The 16,143-nt window shown below is 32.0% G+C and overlaps 3 protein-coding genes across 3 annotated transcripts; 2 read left to right on the plus strand and 1 right to left on the minus strand.

Moving 5' to 3' along the window:
• Nucleotides 1–1,725: 1,725 nt before the first annotated feature.
• On the plus strand, nucleotides 1,726–7,711 carry LOTGIDRAFT_103228 (hypothetical protein; the record flags this gene model as incomplete). The annotated part of the gene is made up of 15 exons (XM_009045973.1): nucleotides 1,726–1,883; nucleotides 2,056–2,122; nucleotides 2,315–2,400; nucleotides 2,587–2,674; nucleotides 2,817–2,907; nucleotides 3,258–3,343; nucleotides 3,545–3,715; nucleotides 3,953–4,250; nucleotides 4,501–4,706; nucleotides 4,911–5,068; nucleotides 5,384–5,513; nucleotides 5,756–5,855; nucleotides 6,366–6,592; nucleotides 6,935–7,063; nucleotides 7,535–7,711. The coding sequence occupies 15 exons, from the start codon at nucleotides 1,726–1,728 to the stop codon at nucleotides 7,709–7,711; spliced, it is 2,172 nt and encodes a 723-aa protein (XP_009044221.1).
• A 1,524-nt stretch (nucleotides 7,712–9,235) lies between these two features.
• On the minus strand, nucleotides 9,236–12,986 carry LOTGIDRAFT_101176 (hypothetical protein; the record flags this gene model as incomplete). The annotated part of the gene is made up of 8 exons (XM_009045974.1): nucleotides 9,236–9,271; nucleotides 9,572–9,694; nucleotides 9,970–10,073; nucleotides 10,553–10,712; nucleotides 11,114–11,323; nucleotides 11,611–11,781; nucleotides 12,017–12,211; nucleotides 12,495–12,986. Coding segments are annotated over 8 exons (1,491 nt in total), but the record flags the coding sequence as incomplete, so codon positions are not given.
• A 2,611-nt stretch (nucleotides 12,987–15,597) lies between these two features.
• On the plus strand, nucleotides 15,598–15,798 carry LOTGIDRAFT_102443 (hypothetical protein; the record flags this gene model as incomplete). The annotated part of the gene is made up of 1 exon (XM_009045975.1): nucleotides 15,598–15,798. A coding segment is annotated over one exon (201 nt), but the record flags the coding sequence as incomplete, so codon positions are not given.
• Between the last annotated feature and the right edge of the window lie 345 nt (nucleotides 15,799–16,143).

A 16,143-nucleotide genomic window follows, 5' to 3' on the forward strand; every position in this document is an offset into this window, starting at 1 on the left:
TCTGAGCTGCGCCAAACTCAATCTACACCTTTCTTGTACACGTTTTGATTAGTTTTTACGCTAGAGAATACAGCCAATCAGAGTTCACGTCCTCAGAACTATAAAATTATGATACACAGGCTTTCTGTCGAGGGCTGATTTGCTGTATTCTCTAGCATGCACTCCAATCACGTCGCTCCATTTACAAACTGTCATGATACAAAAAGGACGTGACTTTTGCAGTCAAGGTATTAGATGATGAGGAAAGATAATATGTGGTAATTGGTCGCAGGTTTCTTTTATATGCACGTGAGAATCCCAGAGGTATTTTCATTGTAGTATAAGTATTGTAGGTTTGTACGCGTTAGCTCCCTTTAAAAAATCTTTAAAAGTGAAGTTAAAAATAGTCCTTCCATTTCCATTTCCGGTACATGTCGTGTCAAAATAAACTGAAAGTTATGATATTGACAATATTGATGAACCACCACTGTTCTCGAGCTTTCAATCAACATTAATTTTATGAGTGTTGAAAGAGACAGCAATATGCTAATTTAGTAAGTCTCAGCACTCAGAGCATTTCCCGTTGAGTTTCCTTGAACTTCGGCCCATTGGCATTGGTTCTTGAGATTCACTACGACTTTGAAATTGAATATGATTACTATGAACATGAAGTCGAAGCGTCGGGGTTATCTGAACTATCAGCTATAATGTAAAAAAAAAACACAAGCAAGCACACACAAGAAATATTGAATCAATATATCAGATATAAAACCCCATAGCAAACACATGTGATTCCATGCAGATCACTAGATAGACCAAGCATTAGCTGGATGTTTGTTAAGTGTAAATTGGCCCAATTATGAACATTTTTGATATAAACCATATAACACTACTTATGAACATTTTGTTATAGCCCAATACATAATATTAATGTACCATGATATGTTTCAGTGTGGTGCTTGTAAATTAGATCATTCATGATGGGAGATGCTTATAATGGTAATATTCTACCTGGTAGAGCTATTTATAGATCGTCAGAGTAAGTACACTAACAATTCTTCCTTTTAACACTAAAACTTCTCTTTACATTAAAATACCCCATTCATACTGGCAATACATGTTTCATATATATAATCCTCATCAATACAGGTACGGTACACTTTGTTTGAAAATTGTGTTGAATTCAAATGCTATTGGCTCAGATACCAATATCTGGCAAGAAAAATGCCTTAACTAGCACTTTCAAAAAAGTACACTTACAATTATTCCAGTTATCCTTACTTTATGACATGCTATGTTATTGAAAGGATGATCAACCTTTGAATTGATTTTCATTTATTCATCTGTTTTATATTCAAAAAACTCATACTTGCTAGACTTGTTTGGAAATTGGTTTAAATTTTAAAATATACTAGAGCGCTTTTTGAGTTGTGGCAAGCCAGAATATCGTCTTGTAAGTGTTATTTACTCAAATAATGCATCAACTAGCACTTTTACAAGCTACTCAACTCTTTACAATCTTATCAAGGGTTTTCATTTTCATTTCTCTAAACCAAGTCAGAATAGATAATAGTATCTATCCAGACTATGTCATCAGTCTGGAGCAGCTTAGAATTCACAAATTCTACCTCGTCTATTTGTTTTCTATAATCCCATCATGGGTAGATTACACATGTATGATCCTATGTAACTTTTTCTCTAAGAAGAGAGAATACATGAATGCATATTTTTAATTTTGAAAGGCTGATGATTTCTGTTTTAACTTTCATTATTTTTTTCAGTCTAAGTTTATATATTGGACTGCTAGTTATCTCCAGGTTTCTGAGAGCTGTTGGGTTATATATAGCGTATGATCTTCTTAAACTGGTACCTGTCGTACAGTTTCTATTCTTTGTCAAGTTAGGGTAGGTATTTTTAGTTAACAAAAACAGATGCAAGATTTGATTTCTATCCCAATTGTTGAATTGGCTGTTTTGCTTATAATGCCCCTCATTATACACTGCATGGCATTGTGCATCCACACAAGCCCAACTGGGTGCAGTAAGTACTATGTCGCTTCATATTCTTTCCTTTCAGGAGTGGAATACCATTTCTCTTTTTACAGAAGCCATTTGGCTCTGGCCGTAGACTGAATGCCTCTCAGGTACTTCATTTATTTTATGTGCAATCATAATTTTACGTTACTGTATCAAGCATTGTGGAATTTGTCTTTTTATCTTTTATGGAATAAAGTCAATTTGATTTAAAGATAGTAATTTTCAAAACTCTTTTCCTTTGTCTTATTTGTTGAGTCCCAGGCCTTAGTTAATAATCGACACATGTTTTATATTTTCAGTGGTTTAGAATTAGTAGACATGCATTTTTTGGAAGTATATTAGGTCTGATGTGGCTGTTTGGGTTAACATTATGTGGACCATTGAGGTAAAATTCTAGTGTTCGGTATTTTGAAATTTAATCCAACATTATTCAGTATTTTGATATTCTAAAGTTTACTCAGTTAAAAATTTACCAATATGATATTTTTCTGATTTGGCAGCAAAATTCTAACAACGTTGAGAAAATTTTAGCATTTAAAATGTTATGTTACTGTATTATAATCTATTATAGGAGTATATTGTTATATGAACACAGTGATATTGTAGTTATAGCAGCTATAACAGCTTTATTCACCAGTAATAGTGGGGGACCAGCCAAGGTAAATACAATACCCTTTTTATTTAACTTGCATTTTATCATATTTAATAATATTCATTAATAACCCATTTATTGCTATAGTATATATATTTAACTGTTGTAAGTTATATTTATCTTTATGTTTTTTTTTCTACCTGTTTTAGTTACGTGGTGGTGTATTTTTTGTGTTGGCTGTGATTGCCTTACTCTTATTTGATCATGATGAGAAATTAGATTTAATGACAGATCATGAAAGTATCCTTATAAAAATTTCAAGGGGCCTTGACAGCTAAGTGAGTTGGTTGTTTTGCTCAATAACCTAGAGATGATATCTTCAGATTTATAAACCCATTTACCATGTCATTGATTCAGACAGGAAAAAGTGTCTACTCAGCTACTCATTTGTATGGAACAATAAACTGAGGCCCTGTGTGCTAAAGAATTTGGACATTAAGAAGGGTATATTGTTAAGAGAGTTATGGCACCAGTTTTAATGCTCATTGGACATTGTCTGGCATTGCCTATGTTCATTAAAAATTTAAAATGCAAAAAACGAAATATCCAATAATTTCATTTGATTTATGATTTCCTTAACCTGAAACTAGAAGAACAACATGATGATATCCACAAAACAGTCATATCACATATCTTTTACCATATAGTTAATTTAGTTGGCTGGTCAGACCATAAAGTAAGTCATTCTCTCACCAAAATTAAAAGAAAAATATAGTTAATTTGGTGCATTCTGGCACATATTTTTGGCCAAACAGGTAAAAAAATTATATTTGTAAAAATGTTAAAAATGAAGAAGGGATACAAACCTTTTTTTGAGGGGGGGGGGTAAATGCAAATTAAAGAATAGTTTAGCACCAGTTTACTCCATTATTTGCAGGGAGGTGTTGTATTACTATCTATAACTCTTTGTCTACAAGTTGGTTTTAATGCTGCATCAAAAAAACTATCAGTAGAAGTGGGAGGAGCTAAACGTCTACACTCATTATCAACATTAGTATCTTCTATTCTCTTATTACCATGGGCTGCATTTATATATTTAACTAAAGAGGTAAGTGATGAAATTTCCCGATACTAGGTTCAGTTATCTGCTTTATGAAAACATTTTGCCATGCTTTTTAAAACTTAGATATAAAAAATTTAAAGGTTTCATTTAGTAGAAGATAAACTAAAAGAATGATACATAACATTTTGCTAACCTAAATCAAAGCTAAAGTAAAGATCTTCAATATGACTTAGCTTTACTTTATTGATTCTAGATATCACATCAGTATTTTTCTAATTTCAGACTGACATACAATCAACAGTGTTTCTCATCTTTCCTCTAGTATTAGTGATATTATTTGTGTTCCTATTGGACTATTATATAGAAGCTGTATGTATAAACCATCTACAACCAGCTAAAACAGCTCTATATGGCTCTATATTTATGTTTATTAGTGCTGTGTTATTAAGTCTGACATGGAACCATCCGTATATAGCTCAGATTACCACGATGAGTAAACTAAGGGAAATAATTACTGAAGATCATGTGTTATCTGGTGGTGTTGTATTCAGTGTTATCATTTTTCTCTTTGGTAAGAATAGTTATTTGAAGCTCCTCTGGGGACAAGGCCTGTAGCTATTGCCCCCCACCCCCAACCCCTTTCCTTTTGAAGGAATGTAGAGTTGACAAACCTTGTGTATTTCATATATTTGAAGGCAGTCTTTGGTAGGTGATATATGAGAATCAAACCTAGAATTTTACTGTGATTCAAAAAACAAATTCCTTTGTCTACAGGGTTCTTCTGTTCTCAAGATTATAAGTTACATATTTCAATATTATTTCATTTTCAGCTACTAAACTATTGGTATCACAGCCTAAATCAAGTCGTGGTAATTTTATTGGTTATTCACCAACTGGAGTACCGTTATATACCTTTGCTGGTGATGCTTTACACAGAACTTCTCAATCTTTACTTATTATCATGAAAAATGGTTTAAAACAAATACTAGAAGAATCTGATTCGAGGAGGATATTTTATTTTCTGTGTATTAATTTAGTAAGTAAATTCTTCAATAATATTCATGGAATTTGTCTTTAAAATAGTCAGTGTATGCTCATTTCAATGGGGAAGTTTGATAACATTAACATCATACACTTTTTACTTGGTTTACACACTCAGTATTCAAAGTGTTAAAGGAGATCCAATAATATTATAATAGTAGAAGAAGTATAACACCACTGTATTCTATATTTTATTCAGGGTTTTACGTTTGTGGAGTTGATCTATGGAGTATGGACCAACAGTCTTGGTTTGATATCTGATGGTTTTCATATGTTATTTGACTGTTCAGCATTAGTTATGGGTTTATATGCTTCCATTATGGCTCGGTGGAAACCAACCAGAATATTCTCCTATGGGTAAATATATATAGTCTTTGAATGTTATGTTTCAAGTGAATATTGCTTTAAGAAATGTATTGAAATATTGTGTTATATATGTTGATGTTTTACACGGCACAATTTTAACATCACAAGGAAAATCTGACTTTTATCCATTAAAGCTGAATCTTCAGACAGAATCCATTAACAGACATTTTTGACAATAGTCAGACTAACTTCACTTAAACAACGCCCATTGTGCTAGGATTTCCAAGTCATATAAAGAAAGTGAAAATATCTCAAATAACATAAATGTACTAGTATTAAAGAATGTTAATAAATTTCTATTTTTAGGTTTGATCGAGTAGAAGTATTATCTGGGTTTATCAATGGATTATTTCTAGTAGTGATAGCTATATTTGTATTCTCAGAAGCTGTAGGAAGACTGTTTGAACCACCTGAAATCTCAACAGAAAGATTACTAGTTAGCTTAAAACAATTTTTACTCTCAGTTCATTTAGAGATCTGATACGTATAATCTTTGTATGAAATTTAGAGGTAGACAGAACATCCATAACATATATAGCAGTATATTTATCTTGAATATGACATATCCTCTTCGGTTTGATTGAGAATTGAGAACAGACGGAACCTCACCAATCGAGCGACACCTTGATCAACAATTGACTCAGTCTCATGTAAACCTAAATATTGTTTTCATTTCAGATAGTTTCTGTGTTGGGTCTTTTAGTCAATTTAATTGGTATATTTGCATTTAGTGGTAGTCATGGACACAGTCATGGTGGGGGACATGGACACAGCCATGGTTCAAAACCAGTGAAAGAACCATGTAATTCTCATGGCCACTCTCATGGAAATCATGGTCATTCGCATGGGGGTCAAGGTCATGGCCATTCTCATGGAGGCCAAGGTCATGGTCATTCGCATGGGGGTCAAGGTCATGGCCACAGTCACGGGGGAGGTCACAGTCATGGAGGAGGTCATGGTCATGCTGAAGAACCAAAACATCATAATACCAACATGGAAGGTATATGTGCTCTTATTTGAATACCAACTGATCATAAAAGGACGCAGATGAAATTGAAAATTCAGGTTTCATTTATGAACATAAATTGCAATCAATAAGCTATTGACAATGATAATTGTGATGTAAAGTCGTAAAAAATCATTGAAACTTTAAAGATGAAGTAATATTTTTTGTCTTTTACCCCATAAAGCGATATGTATTATAGTCCTAGTATCATGATACATGTTGTTTCGTAGCATTATTGGCTATACCCAGCACAATTTTTAACCATTTTAATTTAAATTTCAGGAGTATTTTTACATGTACTAGCTGATACACTAGGTAGTGTAGGTGTTATTATATCTACATTATTAATAGAGAATTTTGGTTGGAATATAGCTGACCCACTGTGTTCATTATTTATTGCTACTATGATATTATTGAGTGTTATACCATTATTAAAAGAAACTGGCTCTATCTTGTTATTACGAACACCTGGACATTTAGAGACAGAATTATCTGAATCTTTACAATCGGTAAGTATATTGTCTTTCCTTGTTTTAGCTTTGAATAGAACTATTAGTATGACCTTATTTTGATTTTTCTATTAGTTGAGACCTTTATATAGTGCAACGCACAGGTCATGTTAGAGAAAAAGACCAACATTGTAGCTATTGAGGTTTAAGACGTCCAAAACCTGAACACGAATTTCTTATACCCTAATCTCTTTGTTCATTAATACATTTACCATGCAAATATTTATAAAATACAATTCAAAATTTACCGATGAATTTTATAACTATCTATTTATAAATAACTATTTTATCAATAAAGTAATTTATATGAAATAATTGATAATTGATTGATTATTATTTTAGATATTAAATATAGAAGGGGTAATAAGTTATAGAGATCCTCATTTCTGGCATCATACATCAGATAAAATATTAGGTTTGATCCATGTACAGATATCACCAGAATCTTCCGAACAAAAAATAATAACTCAGGTTTGTTATTTGATTATCTATGATAAGGTCAATAGAAAGGCTATGAATTTAAGAGCTGATGATTATCAATAATACATTCATGAAAGGGTTTGTAAAGAGTTTTTTTTAATTAGGATAGGGGTCATTTATGGCTTCTTCTTGCATCATTCTAGTTAATGAGACTTGGCTGAAACTTTGGGGCTGATGGATAAGCTATATTTTGTGTTATAATGTTATATTTTGGATCTGATAGACTTACTGACACTCCATGATAAGTCAGAAGATTTAGTGGATGGAATTCTGCCATGCTTGTACATAAATAACTTCACATTTTGCCTACCAAAGGAGTCACAAGTCTTGGCGTATTACATCTCTAAGTAACTCATCCTGAGACAATATAATTCTGATAATTGTTCCACTTAAGAAAATAATTATATGTAAAGCAAGTTCTTGAAATAATAAAACCTATTCATGTTATCTTCTATTTTATAGGTGACGTCCATATTAAAAGAAGCTGGTATTATAAATGTTATGATACAAGTAGAAAAAGAACAATATTATTATCATTTATCTGGACTCAGCTCATCTTTTGATCAAATGATTGAATGTTCACACAGTTTTAATAAACTTCAATATGATGAGAAATTGAATAGAGTCAAAGCAATATAGATCATGTGATAACTTGGTAGATATATTGTGAATCAAGGGAAAGAGTGAGCATGTGTTATTGTTATCCACATACAAATAAGTCTGAGAGGAAAATTTGGAAATGCATGCCATGATGCCAAAGTTTGACGAAAGTTGGAATTTGAAGGAGCAAAGTTCAGTGATAGAATATTTCAGATACATCCTTTTTTGCCTTTCTTCAATAGAGGACAGAACTTTTGAAAGTAAAGTTGAAAAAGCTTTTAAAAGAATTCAAAATATTCTGAACTGAATCATAGTTGTAGGAATTTTAGAATTTAGAAGTTTAATAGATCAACCTAAAAAATACTCTGAGTAAAATCCACCAGTTTCACTATTATGTCAGAAAATTTATATCATAAAGCTTTTTGATACATATTTCTTGTGAAAGTCTGGTGGTGTAAAGGTGCACATAAACAAACAAAAATATTGTTAATGGTTTGGAAAGACCTTACAATTGAAAGAGACCTCTGACAGTCAAAAAATAATTGCATAGAACTATAGATGAGCCAAGATATTTTTGCATATTGGGGTCCAAATATAAACATATGATATTATTTTTAGGTAGAATAATTAGTAACTGAACTGTAAAAGTCAGAATAAACATGTTTTCATGATCATGTTTTGAATTGGACTCGGTTATGCACAAACACTTTTGCTTACATCATCATTTTTTAAATCATTAATCATTGTATATAGAAAATATTTCAATCATATCATAACAATCATGATACTGTTGGTTATGGGGTATGAATCAACTAAGTCAATGCAGTGAAACCCAGAACAGAAGCCTCTCTTCCAGGGGTTTTCTTTCTAGGGGGGGATTTTGAAATTTTTTGGGGTTAATGAAGCTTTTTGTAGTTTGGCATAAAATTTGTGGACAATTATAACTAAGTTGTTCTATTCAGTCTGGTTATATTCTGACATGTAAAAGATGTAAAAGATTGCAGGGAAAACCTAAAAGAATATCATTAAATAGTAAGGATTTGTAGGGGAAAGAGGGGTAATACAATCAATCAAGGATCCTTAAAGGGTTAAGATAGCGGTTGAATCAGAATATCGAGATTAATAGATCAATACTAGATTAGAAAGAGTGCTGTTTCAAATGGTTCTGTCATAGAGAAATAGTTATAAATAGAATAGTTTCTCTACTTAGCCTGGTTTTTTTAACACAATGACGGAGAAAAACAAAGAATTTTAAGGGGTTTTACTGTATAAAATGATCATTGAAGCAACCATTTCATCATAAATAATAACCTATTTTTAGATGTATATGTATATATATTGTACTATAGAAATATTAAATTGTATTTCAATACACAATTTTTATTTTATCTTTTACTTATTACAGACACTTATTATGACATAGAACCTCTCAAGAAATATAGAGAGATTTTATAAACATCAAGTTTTGAAATGAAGTTGTTTATATTTGTGTATAAGACTAGGGTTCAATGAAGGTTTGACTAGAGTTTTAGCTGTATTGAAATGTGATTCTGTAACACTGGTAGCTTCTATAGACTCTGACATAGCACACATAGCAGCCTGAAATAACAATGACAATATTACAAGTCTATCTAGACTCTTGTTCATTCAACAGTTTTCATCAAGCTTAATGAGTTTATCAAACTATTATGAACTATGTCTAAAACCTTGACATTTTGAAGATGTTACTCCACAAGTAAAAGGTTTTCATTCTCTCATCACAAAAGGAATCATCTCAACTTATGTCAGGATAGAACTGTGGATCACTAGGCTAGCCAGCAAGCTAGTCTTATTAATCAGTATTGTTCCTAAATTGGCCTGAATTTGCATATAAATAAATTACAACATGCCAAACCATACCTCTCGACACAGGCTGGTTAAATCTGCCCCAGTATAAAATTCAGTTTGTTCAGCTAAAGATGTTACATCTATATTTTCAACTGGTATGTTTCTACAACTTATCTTTAATATTTCTAATCTAGCCTAAAATAAAATAATTAAAATTTCAATTAATTCTCATGAGCCTCAGGCCTCATTCAAAAATATCCTAGCCAGATTAGAGAATTTACTAAAGGGGCATTGGTACAGTTTGCATAAGATTTCAATAAACACATCCAAAAATCGGAAAAATCTAATTGAAATTAGATAACAATTTTGTTTCTGTTTAAACTGTCATCAGAAAAAATGAAAATGAAAAATTTCAGATAAAATGAAATGGTAAGTTATAATAGTGTAAAAGTGTAAGAAGAAAAACCTACCTGATAATCTGGAGGAGGTACATATATAATTCTATCTAATCTTCCAGGTCTTAATAAGGCAGAATCTACTAAATCTGGTCTGTTGGTAGCAGCTACAACTAATACTCTACTATTATCTACTTTCATTTTACCTCTAGCATCAGTCTGGAATTACATAGTTACATTATTTTACCAGTAAGATATACATAGGAATACATCATCATCAAATTATAAAGGCATACTTCGTCATCTAACACTGCATAACGGCAGGTGAATAGCTTGGTAGGGAAATTAGGTGCTGTTTGAATTCTGATGACATCCTTAGTGCTTTTGAAAGTCAGCTTAATGTATGCTTTCAACCCCTAATCACTAAATAATTGATGCATCAACTTTGTTTTACATTTTCTGAACAATATGGTTAACTTTGTAGGTGTAAAAATATACAGAGCTTAGGGGGATATACACCTGATTGCATAATTCTCATAATTCTATAAGAAGGGTTATATAGGTAAAAAAAAAAAAACATATAACAAATTCTTGTTAGTGACCTGGTTCGCAGCTGAATCACCCTCTAATGCTTTAGATCTTCCAGTACTGGATACACTGTCATCCAGTCTTACTCCAATACCATCCATTTCATTTAATAATGTTGATAACAATCTTTCTTGAACACCTCGTGAAGACCCTGATCTCTTACCAACTATAGAATCTAATTCATCTAGAAAAATTATAGAGGGAGCCAGTGATCTCGCTTTCTGGAAGGTCTGAAATATATTTTGAAATGAAATATGAATGAGGTTTAACATCCTTCTTTTCTGTACCTATTTGAGATAAGACAGACAATGCCTGAAATGTGCAATGAGGAAAATTTTACCAGGACAACGGCATTAGTCTATCCTTTTTCAATTAAAAAAGTATTTTGACAAATAATATTCTCATCTCCCACAAATGATTATTATGCTTTAAAAAGACAAGAAACACATATGAACATATTGAATGGTCAGAAATGTTAATACATCCTTAGCATAGTTGTAGCTCTGCAGTTAAAGTTGTTCGCTGTAGCCAGCACACTATTTGGTCAACCACCACTAACATAAAAAATAAAAAGTTCAGACATGAAATATCAGTTACAAGCTGACTTTAAACTACATCATTATTAACAAACCTCAGCCACAATTCTTTCTGATTCTCCAACAAAGGGAGAGAATAACTGAGCACCGTTAAGAGATATAAAGGTAGTATGTGTGGAAGTAGCAGCAGCTCTGACTAGAGTAGTCTTACAACAACCAGGTGGTCCATACAATAATACACCTTTAGATACTGGTAATCCAAACCTTTCAAATGCTTCAGGATGTAACATTGGCCATTCTACAGCCTGAAATGGAAATAAAGATACACTTATCACTCCATCATCGTCAGAAACATCCATATGTTAACTTTTACAATAGATATATGGCGCTAGCACTCTTATGAAATATTCTCCATATTTTTTAAGAGTTAATCTATGTTCAAACTATTGAACCCTTTCAACCACTCTCTCCAAAATATTTTTGACACAAGAAACTTCTAATGTAAATTTCCATAATGACGAAAAAAAATTTATTTAGGTTATATTTTTTTTAGAACTGTGACCTGAAATACATCATATTGATAGATTGGTACCTGTTTTATTTGTTGTTTAATGTCTGGTAAACCACCTATATCACTCCATAATACAGGTTTATATTCTACAATACCTTCTACACCCTTCTCTAAACTTGGTATCACTTTTTTTATACCTTCTTTAAAATCACACATAGTTATCTCTCTTTCCTTAAATATAAGAGATACAGACTGAAATTGAAACCAGGCAACATTATGCATTATGCAATGACGTACAACACCAGTAGCAAATGGGGCGACATTGTTCCCCATATGAACAGCTAACCTTAGTTTCCACATCAGTAAAATCCTTGTGGTTTTGTGATGAGGATAACATTCTAATATTAGAAACATTATGATGACCTGAAAACTGAGCTTTTCTATGTGTAAGTTGTGTCTAAAAAAATTCTGAATAGGTCTTGTTAACAATTACCTGACTATCATCATTTCTATTCATAGCATTGTATACAGCTTCATTACATAGAGATTTTAAATCAGCCCCAACATAACCATTAGTTATAGAGGCCATATATTCTATATCTATATCACTAGTAGGTAGCTTCTTTATTAATAATTTTATTATCTCCCTTCTTTCCTCTTTATTAGGTACACTCATTAAAATCTGAAACAAGATGTAAATTTATAATAACCTTATAACGGGTACATGAAATAAATAAAATATTTCTGTTGTAAATCATTTACAAGCAAAATATCATATTTTGTAGAAATCATTAATAAACAGAATCTCAAATCTGCAGAGAATCATTTACATACATACTTTGTCTTATAGAAAATCATGAACATGCTATATTTAATGTCTGTAGTAAATCATTCACATGCAAAACTTGAAGTACCAGTACAATTTAAAATTATTACCTTCTGGCAAGTCTATAAAAATATATTACCTCTCTTTCAAATCTTCCTGGTCTTCGTAAAGAAGAATCAACAGCAGATGGTCGGTTGGTGGCTCCAATAATAATAATATTCTCTATGTATTGTACTTCATCTAAACATGCTATCACAGTACTGGTTCCTCTGGACTCATTGGAACTTCCGGAACTCCTCTTTGGACACAGTGAGTCTAGTTCATCAATAAACAGAATACATGGTCCCTCTTGACTTAGTTTCTTACATTTATCAAACAATACTTTAATATTATCTTCAGTTTCCCCTGGTCGAGATCCCAAGACCTCTGGTCCATTGATAGTTATTAAAGCAGCCTTACAGTCATATGATAGCAGCTTCACCATTGATGATTTACCACAACCTGCTGGACCTCGTAATAAAATACCCTTAGGTGAGTCTAAATTCAACTGTTTGAAATCAGGGTTCTGTAGTAGAGGCAATGTAATAAGTTCCTTCATTTCATTATAAATATGATCAACACCTCCGAGTTCAACAGTTTCTTGTCTCCCTAAGACACTATATTTCTCTGTACTTATGACTGAATTAATGGTGAGTTTTGTTTTACTGTGTACAGACACAACCTCAGAGTTATTTTCTCGTTCAATTTCCCTGATCCTTAAAGAATGAATGCCATACAAATTGGCCAAACGTGATGATTCCAAATTCACACTGAAGTTTTCTCTGACATGAAAATTCCTTAAACATTTTATACATTTCTGTTTTAAATTCTTTAATATATGTTCTGATGATTTCCACCAACTGAATTTTTCAAAATCTTTTACAATTACATCAATGGACACAGAGGAAGCTTTCACACTTTGGCAACATTTAAGTCTGCAATTATTCTCCTTCAAGCTACTTTTACACCAAACCGAGTCCTCAAATTTAACTAATGACTTATCACATGTAAGGTCTGATGGCCAAACACTGCAGAGAAATGATTTATTAGCTTGTATTATTTCAATACATTCTCCAATGTCACACTTTAAAGCCATCATTATTGAGGAATCCATCCAACATTTCTGAGAATCTCCACTGGATGATTGTGTTCTCTTGAAACTCAAATCTAAATATTCATTCTCAGCCATTTTAACTAGATCTATAAATCAGAATCTGGAAAGAAATGTTAATCATTTTTCAATAATCAATTATGTTTATTAATAAGATAGCAGCTACTTTTGATAACATGTGAATGCTTAATTTGGGTAAAGTCTCCTTCGACAATTACTCTTTTATAATGTGTCGCACAGGACTTACTCTTTTATAATGTGACGCACAGAACTTACTCTTTTATAATGTGTCACACAGAACTTACTCTTTTATAATGTGTCACATAGAACTTACTTTTTTATAAGTTGTCACACAGAACTTACTCTTTTATAATGTGTCACACAGAACTTACTCTTTTATAATGTGACGCACAGAACTTACTCTTTTATAATGTGTCACACAGAACTTACTCTTTTATAATGTGTCACACAGAACTTACTCTTTTATAATGTGTCACATAGAACTTACTCTATAATGTGTCACACAGACTTTACTCTTTATAATTATTCTCAGAAATAGTTCAGTTTGTAAAATGAAACGAACCTAACCTTAATTGTGTGAACTTTACGGATTAGTTAGTGAATATTGACAGATAAAAATTGAACTTTGGATTTTTATCAGCTGGGTGAAAAAAAATCACAGTTAAGTAGTTCAACTTTTGCAACAAAATTTGGAAATAGGTTACCTTGATACCAAATATGTCGAATTTTTCGGAATTTGCAACATTTCTAGCCTAAATCCGAACCAATCCGTACGATCTAATCGCTGCCATTTCCGGTTTTCTGCATCTTGAAGAAAGATCTTGCAAGTTGAAAAATGAAGGACGACACACAAACTAAAGCCGTTACCAACGGGGTAATTGATTTTGATGAATGTTTATTTTCCTTTAGATTTCCAGATAATGCAGTTTGCAAGTGTCTAAATACTATATTAGTACTCGTTCATTCGAGATGAGATGTTGTATAATGTGGACGTCACCCTTTTGCCCTTGGTTGTTCATAAATAAACTCGAATGTTCTTACTGAGTTACTTAGTAGTTTGAAAATAAATTTTCACTGTCACATATTATGCTATTGCCGATGTACTAGCAAAACGTTTCTAATTTCACATTGTGTAAAACTCATTTTCATTAACCAAATTTGGAGGAGAAAATTCAAACTGAAAATACTATTCCATTTCATTTCCTTGCCTAGTTACTGTTGACTGTACTAAAAGGTTCAGGTGCATTAGCTTAGCTAATCAGAAATAGTGTTCACATCTTACCGTCAAAATTTGAGTCTTCAAATTCATCTGTGGCTAGAATTGACCCCATTTGAACAATAAAAAGAACTCTCCTTTTTCTTGAGACTCTGCCATATTTAGAAAGTGAAATTCTTAGTTTGAGATATTTTTTAAGGCATTATTTGATGTGAAAACTATGTACATATATTCGAGGCCCAAAACCACCCCCTAATATGTCGAACTTGTCCCTTTAATATTAAGGCCTTATTAGTTTACAAGAAATCCTATTCCTAAACCAGTTTGGTTCGTGTTTGTGGCACAGATTCAAAATCTAGTTTTGGATTGGTTGTAAATTAGTAGGCTAGAGTAGTAAGCTTATAGGCCTATATCAGATTTGTTTTTGGGGCCTTTTCATATGATTAATCTAAAGGCTGTGTTTTATTTTATTAGGAACCAGAAGAAGAGGAAGAAGAAGAATTAGTAGTAAGTATAGAAACTTGATGCTCTTCTATAATCTTAGGTCCAGGCTAGTTTCGTGAATCCCCTTATCAGTCATGCTAATCAGAGGGGATGACAGTTCAGATTCATCCGAGTAAACAGAGGATCTGTTTCCTAATGTACAGTCTCTGTTGTATGTTAATATTGGCAGAATTGACTGCAAAGTGTTGCCTGTCTTCACACAATTACATGTAAACATGGAAGATTTTTATTTTATTTTGAAAGTGTAATTTAAAATGGCACTGAAAAAGATTTCCTCTTCCTTATTTTTAAAGGTTTTATGTTCAATTTAACAATACAAAAAATTTGTCATTTTAGGATCCACAACAGGAACTAAGAGATAAATGTTCTCAATTACCAGGATGTTCTTCTTTAAAAGAGAAATTAGAGGCTTGTAATGAAAGAATAAACAACACAGAAAAAACAGAGGAAACTTGTAATGAAGAATTGATAGATTTCATGCATTGTATAGATGTTTGTGTAAGTAAGACCATTTTTACTCTCCATTTTGCCATACTTTGGACGAGATTTTGATAAACAGAATTGTACAGATTTTTTTTAAGTACTCAACAGACTGATTAATTAGATCCAGCAACAAACTTGTTGAAAGCATGTGTCTATTATGCATATTTTGTGTTTCCAACCCAGGTAAATTTTGTACTGTTAAATTTATAAAGCTGTCTCCATATTTTCTTTTCAAACTGACATAACTTTAGCATAAGCATTTTGCAATGAAATTCTGATTTTGCATTTTATGGTCAGATTATTGCCTGACTGTTAATATCTAGACTATTTACTGGTTTATTAGAAAATAAACACTATTATGGATATACTACCCCTTCCTTTACCTATGTTATCCTTTTAAAGAAAAATTGTTTC

This window comes from Lottia gigantea (assembly GCF_000327385.1).
Source record: "Lottia gigantea unplaced genomic scaffold LOTGIsca_1, whole genome shotgun sequence".
Taxonomy (NCBI): domain Eukaryota; kingdom Metazoa; phylum Mollusca; class Gastropoda; family Lottiidae; genus Lottia; species Lottia gigantea.